This window comes from Anguilla anguilla, chromosome 18 (genome assembly GCF_013347855.1).
Source record: "Anguilla anguilla isolate fAngAng1 chromosome 18, fAngAng1.pri, whole genome shotgun sequence".
NCBI lineage: Eukaryota > Metazoa > Chordata > Actinopteri > Anguilliformes > Anguillidae > Anguilla > Anguilla anguilla.
Window position 1 is genome coordinate 3,653,928 of NC_049218.1, and position 22,964 is coordinate 3,676,891.

Consider the following 22,964-nt stretch of genomic DNA (forward strand, 5'->3'; position numbering starts at 1 on the left):
CTGAACAGAGGGGTTGACCTTGTGTGCTGCTCTCACCACTAGATGGAGACACATTTCAAGAGATTTGCTTGCCATAACTTGTAGCAAGAATCAGTTTGAGTCTCTCTTTCTCTGCATCTGTCTGTCTTTCTGTCTGTCAAAAAAAGAGTTGTTCTCTTTATTTTGTCCTTTTTCCTCAGATGAACAAACGGCTGGGATTTCATTGGATAGTCAATATGAATTCTTATGGTGGCGATTGGGTCAGAGTAATTGTACGCCACCCAGCAACAGCTATGCTTACAGAAACTTATTGGGAACATTCATGCTTTTGAAAGGGTCCACCACCCTGGCAAGCGGACACACACTGAGCAGCTAGCACTTCTGAGCCTCGGTCTTCCACAGTACAACGCACAACACAACACAACACAACACAACACAACGCTGGGAACCACGCAGCCGAGAACGAGCCGGTCGAGCTTCTCGCCCCCGTGCCGGAGGAGGAGGAGGAGGAGGAAACGCAAGCGGCGGATAAATAAAGACCTCAGGAGGTGAGCGAGCGTGGCAGGGGGCTGCTGGGTAATGAAGCCGCGCCATTTCAGCCCCCGTCAGCACCTTCTCACTCACAGCCCCTAAATCCTCTCACATTTTTACAACCAGGCCTGGCAGAACGCGCCACTAACGAACAAGGGGGGGTCACCCTGAGTCCCCGCGTGTCGGAGCGGGGGTGCCAGGCTACGCTAATCTGCAGCTCGTAATTACGTAGTACCCCTGACTGGATAGGTTTCAGTATGCAAACAGGAGGTTGTGCCTGTGCCTTTTTTCCCCCACCCTGGCTCTTCCCTGAATCCACCCCCCCCTAAACTGCCCTGGCGCGGTCTCTCCCCGGCGAGGGGGAGCCACCCCCGCCTTCCTGCCGAGTGGAACGTTCCGTGCCGAGCCACATCGGGCCCGGTATTACGGGCGGGAGAACGGCTCTCCCCCGATTCCACCCTGTAATCAGCGCGTTTAACGGCTTTCATTTTCCCCAGTATATATAGGCATAATTGTCAGTGGGCCCTCGGACGGGGAGAGGCTCACTCCTTCCAGGGGCCCTTTGCAGTAAATCTCGCGGCTGATCGATGGAACCCGACAGAGGAACGATTTCAGGGCGCAAATACACACACACTCGTACACATGTGCACATAAAACCTACACACAAAGGCATACACACACACACCTACGCACACAAACACACACACACACACTCGTACACGTGCACATAAAACCTACACACAAAGGCATACACACACACACCTACACACACAAACACACACACACACTCGTACACGTGCACATAAAACCCACACACAAAGGCATACACACACACACCTACGCACACTAACACACACACACACTCGTACACGTGCACATAAAACCCACACACAAAGGCATACACACACACACACCCCTATGCACACAAACATACACATGCACACACAGACATGAACACACGCACACATACACATCTATGCAAATACATATACACGCACACACATACAAACACACATATACACAAACACGCGCATATAGGCACACTTGGACACGCACATGCATGCACACAACCTATGGAGTCGTTTCCATGTGTATTAAGCTTTTACTTGTTATTCCCAACCTTTTCTTTTTAAAAATATAAACTTTTCAAATAAAATTTTAAAAAACTATTTTTTTCCTGCACATTGTATTACAACCCATAGATGAACATCTTGACTTGTAAACACCAGTATGAAAATGACAGGTTTTATTTTGTTCTTACACTGCACACAGATGAAGTGCTTCCCATCAGATATTTCCAGACAATATAATACGAACGCCGATGAGATAGATCCGATGAAATATTCAAGTAGCAAGGCGGTCAGCGAGGCAATTTTATTCAAGTATTGGGAAGATGGGAATTACAGACAAGATTTTAATCACAATCATGCATCTAGCCCGGTCTATATTGAGCGAAATTACTATGGCTGGCTATTTCAAAGACCTGACCTAGCTATTCAGGTAGCGATTGATCACTGTTAAACAATAAATCCTGTCCCAGCCATTTAGCTAGCGATTGATCACTGGTCAATAATATATAAATAAATGGGACCCAGAGCCCATTGTTCGATTGTAAATCAGCCCAGATACAGACGTCTAGGTCGCAATTAAGCGATCTGCGTGCGGCTTGCAGTCACCGTAGACTGAATACTGGGCCTGTCAGATGAGGTCAAGGGTGAGGGAGAACAGAGGTGCCGTAAGGGGGTGGGGGCTGCGGGGGGCAGTGGGGGGGGGGAAATGGGTTAGGACGATTCCAAGGGGTCTGACCGACAGGGTCTGCCCTCCTATAATGAGACAGAAGGACAGCACTGAGGCTTAGAGATGGAGATGGGAATCACAGTGAGCCATGGGCCACAGCTAACGTATCCCAGCTAATGGGGATCCAAATAAATAACTACATAAATAAAGACCACAACTGTCACGGCAAGAAACCAGTTACCCACTGTACGGGGTAATTCTATGGGGGCTGAGAGAACTAAATTCCTCACCACGTGGGGTATTTCTATACAGGTTGAGACAGCTGACCTACAGGCTGCCCCATAAGGTCTCCCCAAGGGCACCAGCCTGAGTCCTGAAACAGACCAGTTCCTGGACGGTCTGTGAAACCATTAAAAATAATCTTTTTAATATCAGACGAGAAGCTATGTGCCAGTTGGACAGATCAGAGGAAGAGCCTGCTGGTCAAAATCGTGTGACGTGCCAGAAGGTGGGTGAGTCAGGTGACACTGCTGCCACTGGGGCTGCTGACCTGTTCCTACAGTCTGCTCATATTGTCCCAAAGGCAGGGTCACTCTGCTGTCCCCTGCCAACCACAGAGAGCCGTCATGGCCCACACAAGCCGCCATTGAGGCTCTGAATTCCCAGGAGTGCACATTGGGTGGGGACTCAATGAAAACAAATGCTGGAAACAGGATGCAGGTCTAGCACAGGCTGGCTGGGCTGCCTGTTTACAAAATGGCCGCTTCGGTGCCCTTTGATCTCTGTTGATAAGCGGTTAAATTTATGTGAAATGCGCAGCAGTGTGTTCAGTGGACCAGTGGCCTGAAGCACTGTTTGTCTTACTTTTTTAGCAGTTGTTTTTCCTCCTTACTGGGTTTCATACTCCCAGAACGACCACATTAAGTGAAAGGTGTTTTCTAGATTACTGCATGAGGACTGCAGAACCTACTAGAAGTCAAGAAGTTATGGTAATCAAGAAGTAATCAAGAAGACTTGTCATTGAAAACAGCCACTGTTTTTCTGTGTATACCCCAAAAAATATAAAAAAGAAAAATATTTCATTAAGAAAATTATTTTAAGTCTCGTCTTGGTGTGGGGGGGGGGGGGAGGATGCAGGCTGCAGGTTTAACTCCACTCCTGGAGAGCTTTAACTCCTGGAGGCCTGCAGTCTGCTGGTTTTTTGCAATTTCCTTTCAGTCTACAGCAAATGTAGGCCCTGGAAACAAGGTGTACAGACTCTTTAGTCAAACGATGACTTACATTAAGCACCGGAGTGCAGAAACACATTAGAAGCCAGCAGAAATAGCAGCTGCCAGGATTTGAGCGTGAGATCCCTGGTCTATGCAAAAATAAAACCTTCGGGTAAGGCTATGAGACAAAGCTGCCACTGTGCTACAACTTATTTTGCCAATACGTTTAAAAATAGCGTATGTTTAACCGACAGCCTGTGTGTTCTTTGTTGCAAATAGGATGCAGGGCTAGGGGGAATTACTTATAATTGAACTTTTGTTTTTTAAGCGGTCAGTACGTGGCCCAGCAACGCACAGTTCACGGGGTTGGGAACAGCTCGATTAAGGAGTGGGAGCTGTAATTCACAGCAGGCTCTCCCCCTGCCTTGTGGAAACCCATTCTGGCTATATTAGTCAAGGCTTGCTAAATGCAGAAAATGTTTTGCTACCGTGACTGATGGAAATTCTTGTGGTGTACTGAGATGGCATGTGGCTAGGTGTAGCCTATGCTAGTATCTTTGTAATAAGGATAAATTGGGCTACTGCAAAGTGGGTTCATACACAGGGCACTTGCAAGGAAGCTTGCTGGTAAGAGCAGGAGAGTCTGACTACCCAATCAGAGAGCCAGCCAACGTATTTGACTACAGCTCATTGGTTCTCAAACTTGGTTCTGCAGACCCCTGTGAATTTCTCCCAGCAAATTCACCCCAAAATCAGACTGTATGATACGAACCCCAAAGCTACAGACAGGGATCTGCCAGCCCCTGTCAACACAGTACATATTACAGTTCATGACCCCACCATTAGGAAAAAACTGAACACGTATGAATTTTGTGGGAGGGAAACCAAGAGAATATTGCAGCATGGCTTAGGTTTCCAAAATTGCACCTGAATGAACCACAAGACTTCTGGAACACTGTCCTCTGGATAGACGAGACCAAAGTGGAGTTTCTTTGGCCGTAACGCACACCATATTTGGCAAACACCACATATCACCACTAGAACCTCATGCCAGCCATCAAGCACGGTGGTGGAGGGGTGATGATTTGTATCGACCACACGACCTGGATGCTTCTCAATTGTTGGGTCCACCGTGAATTCCTCTCTGTGCTAATGTATTTTAGAGGAGACCATCTGTCTAGTAGCTAAAGCTTGGTCCGAAAGCGTATCATGCAGCAGGACAATGATCCTGAGCACACTGGTACATCTCTGACTGAACACCGGAAATAGAAAAGAACCAGGGTTTTGGAATTCCCAAGTCAAAGTCAGACCTCAACTCCACTGGGATTTTGTGGCAGGACCTTAATATATACCCCCAGCCACCACCCGTTCCCTCATCAGCCCTCAGGGCAATAAATCCAAATAAAACACAATGAGGTCCCCCCCTCCCTCCCCCCAATCACTTATTACACCCTAAACCACATCATAAACATATTTTGTCATACTTTCTACTTTTATGTTTGTCTCGCAAATCTTTGCATGAAAAAATTGCACACCCTTTCAACTTTCAGGACAGCGCCTGAGATCACCAAAAAAAAAAATAATTCAGAAAAGTTTTAAATGTTCATATGTAATGTACTCACATTGCATTCACTTGCAGTGTATCCAGTGCTTGCATCTCGGTGGTTTTTTGTCCATAATAATGTCTTTGTAACCAAATATGGCTCTGTTCGTATTCAAGCTGTAGTTATAGTTTTCCAGCTTGGACTCCATGTTGAACTCAAGCAAATGGCAGAGAGGCTAACAAGCCGATTTCAGATCACTCCTGGAGGTGACATATATTGGGGTTGTTTGAGCAGCGAATTGTTTCCTTATAAGTCAATCAAGCAGGATTACGACTCTGGTTTCAAATGAACCCCTCCTGGAGTATATGGCTTCAGTCAATGGCCTCTTATCACCCCAAACAATGCGGCGTGCATTTAAATCATCTTTCTTAAAGTGGCAGCGGTCTTGAAAAATACGGTATCTAAACTAATAATGGCGCATATTTAAAGAAAGTAGTTTTTCCAATATGGCCAAAGTGTTACAAACTGGCTCTGGTTTGTAACAAGTGGAGACCACACACAAAATAAAAGGTAAAAACAAGAGCTTATTAAACTTAAAAAAAAAAAATTCTACCATAAAAGTGTAAGTAGGATCTATCAGAGGTATAAAGCCATGTCCAGGTGAGTGTTAAATATGGTGTAAGGATATCCTAAAGGTAAAAAGCAAAAAATAAATAAATAAATAAATAAATAAATAAAACCCACAACTGGACTACTTGGGGAGCAGGTCACCAGAACCAAGAGGCACAGAAAGCAGGCTTCTTAAACCCAAGGCAGCCACGCCCACAGGTGCAGCCAATCAACACTGATGAACCACTCAGCTCTGACTACCAGCACCTGAAAACAGGCAAGCACAGTGTAGAGCAGGTAGCCAGGCAGGTGGGCGGTTTGTCACACCAGCCATTAATGACTCTCCATGGAAACCCTTGCTGAATTGCACCGCTTTTTGACATACGCACAATTGTGGTGACAAACATGTAGGAGATCAGCTGTATATCATAGTTTTGCCACTAGCTGATGTGGATTTTCTGAAATAAATAGCAGAGCGAGTATATTAAATACTTATAAAAAATGAAATATTTTATAAAATAAAATGTTTTTTTCCCCTACATTTTTATGTACTAATTCCTCACATATTTCATGGATTTTTATACTTTAGCCTTGATGGTACACATGTCCTATATAAAACTGAAATAAACACAAAGAAACATTAATACAATTAAAAATAACAACCGTTTTACTTATACTACTTATGTTCCTAAGTATGAGCTGACAGGGTGTCCAAACTTCCACATGCAACATATACCATTTATTATTTTTCCATTCTGTTAAATTTAACCAATACAAATGTCATGTTTAAGGGCATGTTCCCTGCAGAGGCTGTGTTAACTTCTTTTCACTCAGAACTTTTGCAAACCACTGTGTTCACACCTATGTATGTATATCTATAACAAATAAATATGCAAATAACGCATTAAGGACAGAAGCAGTTGGGTTGGGTTTGTTTGGGGTGATTTTATTGATTCACAGTAAAGAATACAGTCAGCTATGGACACCGCTTCAATGATCGCCCTCTGTACACCAACAGCCACTGTCGCCACACAAACAACTGACAAGAACAGAGGAACCGAAGCGGCCCGCTTTCAGAAGATGCAACGCTTCACACGCTTCTCCCCACAAACACTGATAACACCACTTTCGAGTGATGTGGAATCGAGCAACGCTTCGATCGGGTCAGGGATGTGGCAGTGGGCGTCGGTGGATGGGCTGTGTTTGTTGCGGGAGCTCACTACGATGAAACCACTTCCTGTGAGGACTCGGTCATTACGCTGACCACTGAAAGACGGAATAAGATGTAATGACAGGACGATGAGCAAGAACAACTAGCTTTTCTATGAAATCCCTGAGTGTGTAGAATTTCACCCACGGGTAAAAAAAAAAAAAAAACGAAAAAAAAAAACCTGCAGCCGCTGCTCTCTGCTGTCCAGCTGTCCGTGTTTCAGACACAGATGAATAAGATGGTGTTTACAGCTTTAGATCGTACGACAGACTGTCAGAGAGAAGGCAACAGGGTTGGCACGTGCATACAGTAACATGATGTCATGAAGTAGTTATTGAGGGCAAGAACAAAATAAATATAATGTGTTGATGAGGACCACAAATAAAACATAATGTAGTACACAATGACATACGGGCATACAAGCTCCTGTCTATACACTGCAAGCCGCTGTACATGAGCACCGTTTTAGCACAAGTACATTATTATCACTCATATTGCCATGGTCACTTGCGATTTAAAAAAACAAAAACAAAAGCTGGCAATTGATAGTCAAGTTTAGGAAATGATTTAACATCGCTAGCATCCATCTAGCGTTCTGTTGCGCTTCCTCATTCGCGGAAGGTGTGTTCATTTACGATGTCATGCGCTGTTTGCTGAACACCACCGCGCTCCAGAACTCGCTGTAGATGGTGAACTGGTCTACGGGTCAGGCCCCCAGGAGGGGATGCCAACAGGTGTGGGCCGGAGAGCTTAACACGCCTGACTCAAAGCGTTGTTAATTAAGCTGCTCGCGCTTTCTTTCCTTGTTCCTCACTAAAAAGAGCCACACAAAAGCTAAGCTCACTTTCCAGCGGCACTGCCAGTTACAGTAAAGCCGATTCCTCAGAAAGGACAGGACAGGAGGCCCGATGTAATAAAATGCAGCAACACAAAGCCCTTGGCAAAGAGATCAGCACTCGCAGAAGGAGGACAAGGCATACTGAGCGCCTAGCACAGCGATTGGAGAGGAGATTACAGTACCATACAGTAAACAAATCATCAGTCTAATTAAAGGGCAATAATGTATGGTCCAATGGTTATTAAGGTCCACATTATACAATAACAGCACTGTTTATTGTACAAAGAACGAATAACTAACAATTTGTGTATTTTGGGCCAGACAAGTAGCTGTCTTATAGAGAGAAATGCACACGTGATATTCCAGGCGCTCTCTATAAAAGCCACTGTCTGTGTCTCCTAATGCACAGCCCGTAGAAGCCTAATCACAACGTTTTTACATACTTTTCCACACTGGGAAATGGAGGTTTTCCTGGCCTGCCTGTTTTCACATTTTGATGACTTAAACTGACATGACTTAATATTTAAGTTGCACCATACCCTTCCCTTTACGAACAGCCAGTTTGGGTATTGGATGGTTGCTTTCTCTTTAAAATCAAACAGCTTGGGGATTGGCTGGTTGTTTTCCCTTTAAAATCAGCCAGTTTGGGGTTTGGCTGGTTGTTTTCTCTTTAAAATCAGCCAGTTTGGGGTTTGGCTGGTTGTTTTCCATTTAAAATCAGACAGTTTGAACCCAAGAAACCAGGTGAGGTGAGGTAACTAATTGACAGTTGCTTTAATTTGGACTCCTTTCTTTTAATCACACTGAAGGCACTGATATTGATATCACATTTTCAAACAGCTTAAGAGTGGATGTTAAATCACGTGTTTCATATACAGTATATTAATTTCATTTAGAAATAAGAAATCTCATACACTATGCTTAAAATAGGCATACTCTTCATTCAGGCCTAAAATAAATTAACTCATAGCACATACATAGCATAGAATAATTAGAGATGCATCATATTCCATTTATATCTTCAATAATGAGGCTGTGCATCTTAAAACATAAAATGCCAAGCGACATTTCTACACACAATAACTGAGCAAAGAAAAGCTACAGTGTACAGTATGTTTGGTAATAAAAATACATCTTTAAATATGATTCATTAAATGAACAGAGCGCCAGCTTTTGAATACTTATTTGACTTGGTTGGTTTTATCTATAAACCTGGATACGATTTGGGGCAAAAATTTATAATATGAACAAACTGTCGGAATACTGTTGTTTAAAAAATAAAGTGCATCAACTGAATTTGACTTTCTGTGACACCAATTCCAAATCCTTTTGGTTTGAGATTAAATCAACTACAGCCCTACCAGTGAATGTTTTGTGAATACCTAGAACTGTACATGACAATTCATGTGCAATATCACAAAAAACAGCTAATTCAAATAGTAAAACCTAATTCCACAATATTAGACTTTCATACAAAACAACACACAATAGGCTTTAAGGGAGCGTATGAATTTGTCATAACAGCGCCTCAACTAAAATGCACCAATATCTAGATTTACCTGATATTAACTGAAAATCATAAATCCAGGCCCGGAGTAAATCCAGCAACCTCCCTCTACCACAGCCATTTGTCCATATGTACCTGTACCAGTCTCCAAGGGGTGCTTGCCATAGAAGACCATGACCAGCTAGTCATTTTCAAGTATGGCTCCCCCTGTCTGTAACAGCCTGTAATACTTTAATGATATCAATACATAATCTACACATGGGTTTACGTCACACATTAATTAAATTATATTTCCATAAGTCTGCCCTCATAAATAAAGTTTTGCTTTTTGCTAAATTTATAATAATTGTCGCTTTTTGTCCTGTGGTGTCATTCAACTATAGCAGGCACTCTTTAAATATCTGTAGGTAAGTAAATATTAATTGGGGAAACACCATCTAGTGAACCCGTTAGGAGCCCAAGTTTGATTGTGATTTGGAATGAAACCCGTTGCCATGGAAAGTGAAGTGATCTTGTCGCCACGATGACGCCTGTCCCTCTGGTTGCCAGGGGGATCCACCCGCAATGTTCTCTCATGGGTGGATGTGAGTCTGTTCCCATAGGGAGTGTAGCCGCTGGGGGTGTGGCGCAATGCATGCTGGGATGCTGGGGGTCGCCATCCTGTGGTGTTCTTATGGAGTCACTCTGCCCGAGGAGAGACCTCTCACGACCCGCAACCATCCTGGAGAGTCCCAGCACTGCCCCCTGCTGTCCGCTTAGATGAAGTTGTTGGTGATCTGGCGCTGGTGCTCAAACAGGTCCTCAGTCTCCGCACTGTATGCATCTCCTAAGCAGCAGGAACAGGGAGGAGATACCAGGGCATTTCACAGAGACTACGTATGGCTGTATGTGTGTGTGTGTGTGTGTGGTATGTGTGAATGTGTATGTGTATGTGTGTGTACTGTGTGTGTGCATGTGTGTGTTTGTGTACTGTGTATGTGTACTGTGTGTGTCTGTGTACTGTGTGTGCATATGTGTGTGTGTGTGTGTGTGGTATGTGTACTGTGTGTGTGTGTGTGTGTGTGTGTGTATGGTATGTGTGTATAGGTACTGTGTGTGTGTGTGTGTGTGTGTGTGTGCTTGTGCGTTCATATCCGAGGCGTACCTGCGTGACAGCCGTACATGTAGACCCTGCCCCCGTCGTATCTGCAGCGACAGCGCATGACGTTGTTCATGAAGTCCGACTCGGCCATGTCCAACGAGGGATTGACCTCCACCTGCGAGGACAGAGAGCAGCCAAAGGGCTCTTTACCTGGCAGACAGGAAACCGTAAACAGTAATCTGGCCATTTTCTCCCCTGGCATCGCAAGCAGAAAAGTCAGAAACGTATGCTGACTCATCAGTAATGTACAGCAAGTCAGACTTCAGACAGGTGCCGGTTTGTGCCTGCTCTCTCTGTCCGAAATGAAAAACACACGTCTGCTGAATCATTACCTGTCTTCACAATCATTCTTCAAATTACCTGTCATGTACATTATTGGATGAGGTCACATCTGTGCTCACCGTGAGTCTTTACTGACTGAGCCGCTCTATAGGGCCCAGTCTGTGCTTGTAGTGAGAGTCTTTACTGACTGAGCTGCTCTATAGGGCCTGTCTGTGCTTGTGGGTTCAACTGGGGTTTTCAAACCAAATTTCCTCATAACGATCACATAATCAAAGCCTCAAAATAACACTACTCAACCTCCTTCAAAGGGCAAACTATCAAAAACCCTCCTGCAGGCCCAGAGGCCCAGAGGTCAGCGAGCTCAGGTAGAGCAGTTACTGCACGACTGAGAAGATGTTCAGTGAGTGAGTGCGTTCACTGTTAGCGGCTAATGCAGCTCAGCTTTGTACAGGCAGTGGAAGGGCCGTGCAGTTCTGCAGGGAAGAGACAAGATGCCTGGGAAACTGTCAGAGAGGCCTGTCATTAAAAAGCAGTCGTGGCTGGCATTGTTTTCATAGCCTGTCTGATTCATTTCTATAAAAAGATGGAATTACTTTTCCATATTCTGTAGGGTTTTTTTCCCCAGTTTCTTTGATTCGCTAAATGTGTGTGTGTGTGTGTGTGTGTGTGTGTGTGTGTCTGTCTGTCTAAATGTGTGTGTGTGTGTGTGTGTCTGTGTCTGTCTAAATGTGTGTGTGTGTGTGTCTGTCTAAATGTGTGTGTGTGTGTGTGTGTGTGTGAGAGAGAGAGAGAGAGAGGGAGAGAGAGAGAGTGAGATGGTTTCTCTTGCAGATGATTTCTATATTCTGCATACTGTGCATGTTCACATGTATACGTGCAGTTCAGTGTTCATGAACATAAATACACACACAGCGCTGTTGCCCTGTTTATTTCTTATTTTGCTGTGCTGCAATTTTTTATGATTTTTTGGAATATGGTGATGATTTTGAGATAAAGTGATGATTTTTTTTGAATAAGGAGATTATTTCTGCAGATAAAATATTGATTTTTTTGGGAGAAGGTGATGATTTGTTGGGGCACAGTGATCTGTCGCCTTCTGCTCCACAAAGTTAGTAAGCCGCGTTGTGGAAAAGTAAATCCAACAGGGCCTTTTATGCACAGTGCCCAGCCACAACAGGGGGGCCAATTTCATTACAGTTTCACAAGTGCTGATACAACACTTTGGTTCCGCCCCACCAGTTTGTTGATCGTATTGCGGAACCATTTTCTAAATGGCTGCTCTGTAGAAATACACCCACTTTAAATACAGGTTGAATGCCTTTTGAAAATAAATGACTCAAAACTGCCAGGTTTTTTTTTTTTTTTTTTTTTTTTTTTTTGTGAATGTGCGCAATCTTAGTCAGTGCCTTTGGGGGGAAAAATTACAGTCTGCAAGCTTTCAGTCTTTATCCTTGTGGTCCTGTGAGCCAATGGAAGCCTTTGGAATGTTCTCCAAACTGAGAAAGTGCTTGTCGAAGCAGGGCAGAGGAATTCCTCAGCGATAAATTAAGCGTTGCTAATGGAGGCTAACAGAGGGGTTCCAGTGAAAGCCGGGCACCAGCTCTGTTTCTCTAAGAGGGAATCATGGGTAATTGAGTCCTTTGGCTGAAAGGACTGCAGTGACACACCTCTTAATTTCCAAAATTGGGGCCCTGAGATTTCTATCGCAGTGCAGTGTAGCTCACCCTTTACTTTGACAAATTTAAGCAAATGTGTTTTTCCCCTTACCTAACCCTGAGTTTAGCAGACAGTGCAAAAAAAATAAAAATAAAATGTGTACACAGAACTCCAGACATAAACACAGTACTCCCTGAGAAATGTGGCTTGACTGTCAGGCCATGGTTCACTGTGGTTGGCTGAATCTTGGCTTGAAGCGTAAATAACTGTATTCTACAGTCTGTCTGCGTAGCTTACATTGCTAACACACCAAACAGCTCTGTTCGTGTCGGCTGGGGTTTGGCAATCGGCTTCTTCTTTTTTTTTAATTGTCTTGGTGACAGAACCAGACAAGCAGCCCGGCTTTTCCGATTCGCCACAGCTCTCCGCCACGCTGCAAATAGTCGAGGCGCGGCCCGCAGCTTTGTAATTAAGATCTGCTCCAACTGGCAGAGATACGCAGCGTGTGTATTTATCACAGCTACGCGCAGCGTAAATAAACGGAGAAAGGGCCGAGAGGCAAGGTACGCTGTAATTACCCTAAACTCCCCACGTACCCGTCCTCCGAGGGTGTGAGACGCGGAAAGAGGAGCAGGGCTTACTGTGTGAACAGGGCTGCTGTTCTGGAGATGACGGGAACAGTACTGAACATGCTCTCTGTAGAGGGTGACCTTTGAACCCTGGGGGTATTTTGCTGTGAGTGTGCTTAGCTGACGGGAACAGTACTGGGCATGCTCTGTGCAGAGGGTCAGCTGACGGGAACAGTACTGAGCATGCTCTGTGCAGAGGGCCAGCTGACAAGAACAGTACTGAGCATGCTCTGTGCAGAGGGTCAGCTGACAAGAACAGTACTGAGCAGGCTCTGTGCAGAGGGCCAGCTGACAAGAACAGTACTGAGCATGCTCTGTGCAGATGGTCAGCTGACAAGAACAGTACTGAGCATGCTCTGTGCAGAGGGTCAGCTGACAAGAACAGTACTGAGCATGCTCTGTGCAGAGGGTCAGCTGACAAGAACAGTACTGAGCATGCTCTGTGTAGAGGGTCAGCTGACAAGAACAGTACTGAGCATGCTCTGTGCAGAGGGTCAGCTGACGAGAACAGTACTGAGCATGCTCTGTGTAGAGGGTCAGCTGACAAGAACAGTACTGAGCATGCTCTGTGCAGAGGGTCAGCTGACGAGAACAGTACTGAGCATGCTCTGTGTAGAGGGTGACCTCTGACCTGGAAGATGTAGTCTCCTGGTCTCACATCCGTAATGTCGACCCACTGGCAGTCGATGTCGTGACGGTAGGTATCCCAGCATCCCACGGAGATGCCCTGCTCCCCCATGTTGTAGCAAGCGTAGCGTTTAAGTAATCCTAATGCCAAGAAAACAAAGCAACTTTACTCACTGTAGTTATTATTATACAGCAGATAAATGCAGATTCAGAACATCGACAGGGGGATTATATTCCCTTTGAGTGGGTTATAATTTGCTTTGTTTCAGAATGTCATGGGACAAAAACAGACAAATACAATTTGCACATTATGAAATGTGTTGAAAAACCTTTCATATTTATGGCTGATAGAACTTTATTTAAAAGGCCTACACGGCGGTAAAAGTACCATCTGGGCAGTAGGTGTCCTCCAGGCAGAAGCTGGCCTTGTGTCCCTCAGCCACCTTGGTGCCATTAAGGGTCAGGAGGTCATAGTGAGTGAACACCTCGATGCTGTGGTAGTGCCTGCAAACACAGAGAGACAGGTGAGACACAGATATGACACAGGGAGACAGGTGTGACACAGGGAGGCAGGTGTGACACAGAGAGACAGGTGTGACACAGAGAGGCAGGTGTGACACAGGGAGACAGGTGTGACACAGAGAGGCAGGTGTGACACAGAGAGACAGGTGTGACACAGATGTGACACTGAGAGACAGGTGTGACACAGGGAGACAGGTGTGACACAGGTATGACACAGAGAGGCAGGTGTGACACAGGGAGATAGGTGTGACACAGGGAGACAGGTGTGACACAGAGAGGCAGGTGTGACACAGGGAGACAGGTGTGACACAGAGAGGCAGGTGTGATACAGAGAGACAGGTGTGACACAGAGAGGCAGGTGTGACACAGGGAGACAGGTGTGACACAGAGAGGCAGGTGTGACACAGGTATGACACAGAGAGACAGGTGTGACACAGGGAGACAGGTGTGACACAGGTGTGACACAGAGAGGCAGGTGTGACACAGGGAGACAGGTGTGACACAGAGAGGCAGGTGTGACACAGGGAGACAGGTGTGACACAGAGAGGCAGGTGTGACACAGGGAGACAGGTGTGACAGAGAGGCAGGTATGACACAGGGAGACAGGTGTGACACAGGGAGACAGGTGTGACAAGTGTGACACAGAGTGACAGGTGTGACTCAGGGAAGAGTTTTTCAGACTTGAGAGGTAAAACTGAGATCATATGTAAAAGTTTTACTGTATAAAACATCTTTTTCAGCTACTCTGTAAAGTGTCTTTGTGACAGTTTTCTATAAAAAGTGCCGTGCGAATAATACTGATTTGATTTGACACATTCAACTTGTGGTTTTAGAACCCGAAGCAGCACAGAACTCCCCCAGCGTTTAAATCAGCTGAGGTAAACAGTGTGAGTGTCCAAATGTTCCACCCCATAATGCACGCCTATGAAATAATAGCAGCGGTAATTCTAGAGCAATTAGACTGTATATACGAGGGCATCGTTCACCCTGAAGCAGATCTCCCACTTCCCGGAAATAGAGCAGGCTGGCCAACAGCAGCGCACTGCAGGAGCAGCCTATTTTTAATGATCAGTTACTGGTCAGCTGAGCAGGAGCAGCCTATTTTCGATTGGGCAGTGACAGCAGGAGCAGCCGGTTTTGATTGGTCAGTGACTGGTCAGCTGACATGGAGCAGCCTGTTTTGACTGGTCAGTGACAGCAGTAACAGCCTATTTTGGCTGGTCAATCACTGGTCACCAGAGCAGAAGCAGCATGTGTCAGTTGGTCAGAGACTCGTCAGATGAGCAGGAGCAACCTGTTCTGATTGGTCAGTGACTGGTCAGCTGAACAGGAGCAGCCTGTTTTGATTGGTCGGTGACAGCAGTAAAAGCCTATTTTGACTGTTCAATCACTGGTCAACAAAGCAGGAGCAGCCTGTGTCAATTGGTCAGAGACTTGTCAGCTGAGCAGGAGCAGCCTGTTTTGATTAGTCAGTGACTGGTTAGCAAAGCGGTAGCAGAATTTCGATTGGTCAGTGACTGGTCAGCAGAGCAGTAAAAGATTTTTTGATTGGTCAATTGACAGCTCAGTGTGGACAGGGCTGAATGTACCATACTCCAGGGCAGCAGACACAGTGATGCTAGTAAAACAACATTAGCAGAGTAAATCAGTAACTGAGCGTGTGCGTTTCACATCATTACTTATTGGTCACAGCAGGGTTCCTTGTCTTTGCTTTGCCTTGTTTGCTCAAAACTCAACAGGATTAGTTTTTATTATTTATACGCTCTCTGTATAATGCACAGGAAGAGCACCGTACAAAGAATAATGATGATCATATTAACATTATTGTTATAACATGACTCTTCATTGTCCAAGGCATTAATTACGCTACAAACAGACTGTTTGGTTTATTTATGTACTGTATTATTTAGCCATGCATTGATATTATTCATTCATTCAGGCATTTAATAGCTGCTCTCATCCCAAATGACTTACACAGATTACATTTTTTATGCCTGGTTGTTTACTGAAGCAGTTTGTGTTAAGTACCTTTCTCCAGGGTGCAGCGAGCACTTCCCCACCAGGGAAATGAAGCTACAATCTTAAAGTCGCAAGCCACCATTATACTACACTGTGCCCTTGTGATAGACTGGCGACCTGTCCAGAGTGGGTTTTCTGCTTCTCGCCCAATGCATGCTGGGATAGGCTCCAGCACCCCACTGCGACCCTGACCAGGATGAGCGGGTACAGATAATGGATGGATGGATGGATTATACATTGCTATTCTTTTGTAATAATAATAATAATAATAATAATAATAATAATAATAATAATAATAATAATACATTGGCCATGGTGTTCATTAAGATGCAAACTTCCCCTGTGGGGAGCCCTGGATGGGGGGGGGGGGGGTGCAGGGGTGCAGCAGGGTGCCTGAGGGGTTCAGATTTGGAGCAGAGGGAATAACCAGGCTCTTATGGACAGGCTAGCCGATGACCTCACTCTACACAAGGTGTGTGGCACGGGGTGGACCCCTGGAGGACCCGGCCCACAATGCCCTGCACTGAAGGCCCTGAATGGAGCCCTTTCAGGCGCACGTGTTGATGGAAGAGATTAACGAAGGGGGCCCGGAGGCTGCGGATTACCCACAGTGCCTCTGGGCCCGCCCCACAACGACCCGCCTTGTCTTCACGGAACGGGCCCGTCATTATTTCAGTAAACTACCTGTGAGGGCGGGGCCAGGTCACGGCAGCTAATTAACCCCCCACCCCTGACCCGAGTCATCAGGTACAGACACACAGGCCACCAGTGACACGAACTGGGAACAGCCATACGCTGAAAGCACTTGTTACTCACAGGTTATTTTTTACACGGTAGGCAAAAAAAAAAAATCACGTCACATATAAACCAACTGAACAAAGAGGGCATTTGAAGTGGAATCAGAGGAAAATGCCAGTAGTGGCACTTGTGAGAAAAACATATGAAGCTCATATGAAGGTGTTTCAGACCCATAAAGCAGCACTGGAGACACATACATTAAAAACAAGAAGCGCACACAGAGTGTATAAGACAGCCAGTATGTACCAGACATGGGTGAGATAATTATTTGAAATACTAAAGACACCGTTAAAATTGCTGCAGATTCCTGACAAGCTGATAAGAAAAAATATTTTCATAAATACTCAGGATAAAGTTCTGATTTCATATGATTGCACATTTTGGCAATAAATGTTCCGCTGACCATTTTCAGGGATTCATCTAACTGAAATCCGGAATGGCCGCAGTGTCTTTTTCAGTTTGTTTCAGCACATGCTCAATTCACAACATTGATATGATAATGACACTCATTCTCACAACTTCTGAAGGCATAAACTGGTTGCAAAATATGAGGAAACAAAAAAAAAAAACCAACACAACAGGATGGGAACCTGATGTAAAGAGTCATTTAAAACGTATCTGAGCCTCGTCTGGCACGCATACAGTAAATAAAATGAAAAGATTAAGAGTTGACTGAGCAGTACAGGGCCCTGGAATGAGAGGATTAGGATGTGGGTGAGCAGTACAGGGCCCTGAAATGAGAGGATTGGGAGTTGGGTGAGCGGTAGAGGGTACCTGTGGCACTGGTGCCAGGTCCAGGACTCGCGGCCGGCCCTGGGGCGGAAGTCGGCCTTGCCCAGGTTGAGGATGCGGGAGGAGAAGCGCAGGAGGCGGCGGTGCCCGTACGGCCAGCGCATGCGCGCGGCGGACGACGACAGGCAGTTCTCCTCGTTGGCGCAGGTAAGCAGGTGCAGGGGGCGGTCCTCCAGGTACGCCGTCTCCTGCACCAGCTGGGCGTCCATCACCAGGTCTGGAGCCGCTGGCAGGGGGCAGGGAGCCAAGGATCAGCCAACAGTGAGCTAACCACCAGCTAATAACCAGCCAACAACCAGCCAACAATCAGTTAACAAACAGCCTACGATCAGCCAATAACCAGCCAATGATCAGTCAACAATCAGCCAATGATCAGCTAACAACCAGTCAACAATCAGCTAACAACGAGCCACCATTCAGCTAACAACCAGCCAATGATCAGCTAACAGCCAGCTAACAATCACCTAACAACCAGCTAACGATCAGCCGGCAACCAGCCAACGATCAGCCAACAACTAGCCAACAATCAGTGAACGATCAGGTAACAACCAGCAAACAATCAGCCACCAACCAGCAAACAATCAGCCACCAACCAGCAAACGATCAGCCAGCAACCAACTAATGATCAGCCAACAACCAGCCACTGATCAGCTAACAACCAGCCAACAATCAGCTAACAACCAGCCAACGATCAGTGAACGATCATGTAGCAACCGGAATTGGGGGGGAGCACACTTACCCTCGGCACAGGTGACCCCAGCGGACCGGGCGGCGCCCCCCCGGGGGCAGTACACGTTGCCGTTTCGGCGGCACTGCTGGATGGACAGCTCCGTCCCGATGCAGTGGGTCCCGCTCAGGAGCACCTCGCTGGCGCCTGGGTCTCCGGGCCAATACCAGGTCTCCTGTGATACACACACATGCATGCGCACACACACACACACACACACATGCACATATACACACGCACGCGCACACACGCAGGCACACACACACACACACGCACACACACGCACACAGGCACACACGCACACACACACATACACACACACATGCACATATACACATGCACGCACACACACGCACACGCACACACAAATACACACACACACACATGCACATATACACATGCACGCACACACACGCACACGCACACACACATACACACACACACACACACACACGTACGCGCACACACACACACACACACACATACACACACACACACATGCACACACACACACGCATGCGCACACACACACACACACATGCGCACACACACACACACACACATGCACATATACACACGCACGCACACACACGCACACGCACACACACATACACATATACACACACACACATGCACACACGCACACATACACGCACGCACATGCACACACAAACACACATGCGTACACACACAGGCACATCGGTATATATATCAGCACATCAGTATATCTCATATCCCTGACTCGACTATGCTCACCAAGCTAAGCATGCCAACAGCACACTATTTCTTCAAAGTGCCCTGAACAATGGTCATAAAGGAACACCCACCTATAGAAACTCTGACATGTACGAATCATCACTTTTCTGTCATCCCAACTGGTGTGTGGCATGATGCAAATGAGCGTTTTTGCCCTTGTCCAAGCAAAAAAAAAAAAATTATTTTTAAGATTTTCTTTTCCTGGCATTCTTATATACAAGCAAATTGAGCTTAAGAACCTGCAATTATCCTCCTTCGGGGAACAGCACAGAAGGCCATGAAAGCCAAACGGCGTCCAGAAGATTAAATCAAACAAAAACGCCCCTAGAAGCACATTAAACATGGCTTTGACCGGCACAAGTGAGCCTGCAACACAAAGCTCAGTGAAATACGTCTAAGGGAAATAAAAAGGAGCCATTAAAAATGGCTGTGAAATGGTGCGTACTCATATATTTTTGGAAAAGGACAAACTGGTTCTTTCTGATGGACGCTAAGAGCGGGTACAATATTATAAGCCAGAGGAATCCCAGAGGGCTTTGCACAGAAGCACGCCAGCCTGAACGGTTCCTTGTGATTTTTTTTTGCCTTTTTTTACGCATCACAGCTCAACAGAAACGTTTCTGTCGGGACTTTTGGTGTGGACACTGTATTTAATATCTTATTTTTCCACCCTTATTCTATTCCAGTTCTGCAGCTGTACACGCACACACACACCACACAGCACTGGTCAAAGCAACAGCTATGAAAAATAAAACATCTCATAATCGCGTTCAGTCAATTTCTGATAGTCAGGTAGCTCAGTGGTAACGTTGTTTCCTTGTACATGTGCGGAAAATAACAAAAATCATTTACCACCTGCAGAGCTGTAGCCTAGCTACCAACAGGGTAAAGAATCTCACCTGGTGTGCACTAGCTGCAGAGTCGTAGCCTAGCTGCAGACAGGGTAAATAATCTCACCTGGTGTGCACAAGCAGCAGAGCTGTAGCCTAGCTCCAGACAGTATAAAGAATCTCACCTGGTGCAGAGCTGTAGCCTAGCTACCGACAGTATAAAGAATCTCACCTGGTGCAGAGCTGTAGCCTAGCTACCGACAGTGTAAAGAATCTCACCTGGTGCAGAGCTGTAGCCTAGCTACCGACAGTATAAAGAATCTCACCTGGTGCAGAGCTGTAGCCTAGCTACCGACAGTGTAAAGAATCTCACCTGGTGCAGAGCTGTAGCCTAGCTACCGACAGTGTAAAGAATCTCACCTGGTGCAGAGCTGTAGCCTAGCTACCGACAGTGTAAAGAATCTCACCTGGTGCAGAGCTGTAGCCTAGCTACCGACAGTGTAAAGAATCTCACCTGGTGTGCTTGAGCTGCAAAGCCGAAGCCCAGTTGCCGGCAGACGACCATGGCCTCGTTGATGCCCCAGTTTTCGCTGCAGACCGCGCCCCAGCGTTTCCGGCCCCCCACGTCCATCAGCACCTCCACGCGGCCCTCGCCTGGCTGCCTCCCCCCGGCCAGACGCACCTGAAACAGGACCAGGGGCCCAGAGAGAGGCTGGCCTCTTACTCAGAGCAAACTCGCGTTACACCACGACACGGTTTTATCTGCAGATGGGGCTGCTCCAAGATAACAGGCATTCAGAACCTCCATACCCCCATGTCTTTGTAAAAAATTAAAGATTAAAATGCGCTCTGATGCATGTGTTAAAATGAGCTCTGATGCATGTGTAAAAATGCGCTCTGATGCATGTGTTAAAATGAGCTCTGATGCATGTGTTAAAATGCGCTCTGATGCATATGCGCCCTGATGCCTGTGTTAAACTGCGCTCTGATGCATGTGTTAAAATGCACTCTGATGCGTGTGTTAAATCGCGCTCTGATGCATGTGTTAAAATGCGCTCTGATGCGTGTGTTAAAATGCGCTCTGATGCATGTGTTAAAATGCACTCTGATGCGTGTGTTAAATCGCGCTCTGATGCATGTGTTAAAATGCACTCTGATGCGTGTGTTAAATCGCGCTCTGATGCATGTGTTAAAATGCGCTCTGATGCAATGTGTTAAAATGCGCTCTGATGCATGTGTTAAAATGCACTCTGATGCATGTGTTAAAATGCGCTCTGATGCATGTGTTAAAATGCGTTCTGATGCCTGTGTTAAATCGCGCTCTGATGCATGTGTTAAATCGCGCTCTGATGCGTGTGGTCGGGCTGCCTGTCAGGGGCCTCACCGTGCTCTCCAGCCCTGTTTTGGGCACATTGCAGCGGACCGAGGCGTCCTGGCCGTGTTTGCAGGTCCTGGGGGTGACCTCACGGTAGTAGCAGTTCATGATGGAGCTCTCCGTGCCCAGGCACTGCACCGAGTTCATGTGGATAGGGCCCGTGCCTGCAAGGAAAGCCAAGCAGTTCCAGTAGCTCGTTAGCACATTAGCTGCAGTCCCAGCTGGGGAGCCACATTCATCCAAGGTTCTTGCCAACAGGCAAGGTTCTTGCCAACATTCCTGTCCTTAGAAGGTAAATGGTCCATAAACCTAGTGTGGAGGTGCACATGGGAAAGAGATGGCTGTAGTCTCAGAATCCAAAATGGCAGACTGTGAGAGATCTCTCGATATTCGCACCGGACCGTCTGGAAAAAACAGCAGCAATAGACACACCCAAGGTGTGCAGGGGAGACACCCTCAACCCCAGAGAGCAAAAGCTGGAATTGAGACATCTAGAGGGGTGGAGAGACATTTTGACATACCCAGACTAGGTTATCCCCAATATAGCTCAGGTTCCACCCAGATATTGTCAGTCTATGTCCTAGTTGGCTGGAAAACTTTCGCTGTTCAACCAAATGTAACCTGGTTTTCACCTGAACACCTTAAATGGTTTTTCCACTTTTACCACAAAAATGTTGACTGGGACTGGTCCAAATCTCTAAGCACAGTTAGCCAGTCTCTCCTTAGTCTCCGGCTTCACTGATTTAATTTGATTGGTTAGTCGTTAGTTCTGTTACAAAGGGCAGATTTACAGCTCTTAACGGCTCTCCTTTTGCCAGGCTTGTAGCAGAGAGGAGTAAAGACTATAGTGCAATCCAGGCTCACGAGGCCATTGTGGTGGAGGTGGAGGTGGAGCAAAGCTCGATAAACATTGTCTGTGTTTGTTTTCAAACCCAACACGCTTGTCCCAAAAAACTTGGCTTTGTGTCTGTTTGGTCTCGCTGTCTGGCGGCTTTGTTGTGACGATAAGAACTTTGTTCTTACAGTCATGATTCCGCCACAGACCATTACCGCCATTCTTTCTTGTCTGCAGATGGCGTTTGACCTCTCTCTCTCCCCCTCAGGAGACCGCATCCAACCAGGCCAAAACTGGGTGAGAAACAGCGAACCCCAAACATCAGGAGTCAAAGACCAGGGGAGGACCCTGAGAAAACAAGTTCATTCAACAAGTTCGTGTAACATTCGAGCTACATTTTCACATCGCTACAATGCTACTGCGCTGCTACGCAAATCACACAAACGTTAGGCGTAGAGTACGCTGCCCAAACGTTAGGTGTACGCCGCACAAACGTTAGGTGTACGCTGCACAAACGTTAGGTGTACGCCGCACAAACGTTAGGTAAACGCTGCACAAATGTTAGGCGAAGGCTGTGAAAGGAGTAACTGAGTACCGTCTCACTGCTCAGAGAGCAGAGGTGAACCCCAGCTTGCTAAATGTAGTCCAGGGGAGCAGGTCAAAACATCTGGGATGGGGGTGGGGTGTGGAGGGGGGGGGGGGGGGCTCAACCAATCACAGACCAGCAGGAGCGGCAACTTGCTGTTCATACTATCGGGGCGACTGTGATTTTCACCCTGTGCATCTGCGTCGGGGCCACAGTTCTGAGA

General features: G+C 46.4%; 2 protein-coding genes across 3 annotated transcripts in view; both read right to left on the reverse strand.

Annotated features, from left to right (window-relative positions):
- crtac1b (cartilage acidic protein 1b) overlaps positions 1–5,730 on the reverse strand; it is a 55,290-nt gene extending 49,560 nt beyond the window's left edge. The window contains exon 1 of the mRNA XM_035399663.1: positions 5,081–5,730. The gene's annotated coding sequence lies outside the window, so the exon portion shown is untranslated. The remainder of the gene's footprint in view (positions 1–5,080) is intronic.
- Positions 5,731–6,536: 806 nt separating this feature from the next.
- Positions 6,537–22,964, reverse strand: part of loxl4 (lysyl oxidase-like 4) — a 38,735-nt gene continuing 22,307 nt past the window's right edge. For both annotated transcript variants that reach the window (XM_035399628.1, XM_035399629.1), the window contains exons 8-15: positions 21,330–21,484; positions 20,460–20,627; positions 18,372–18,534; positions 17,615–17,858; positions 13,890–14,005; positions 13,506–13,642; positions 10,311–10,422; positions 6,537–9,992 (exon numbers count right to left, since the gene is read on the reverse strand). In XM_035399628.1, coding sequence (XP_035255519.1) covers positions 9,922–9,992; positions 10,311–10,422; positions 13,506–13,642; positions 13,890–14,005; positions 17,615–17,858; positions 18,372–18,534; positions 20,460–20,627; positions 21,330–21,484 — 1,166 coding nt within the window. In that variant the 3' untranslated portion in view covers positions 6,537–9,921. The remainder of the gene's footprint in view (positions 9,993–10,310; positions 10,423–13,505; positions 13,643–13,889; positions 14,006–17,614; positions 17,859–18,371; positions 18,535–20,459; positions 20,628–21,329; positions 21,485–22,964) is intronic.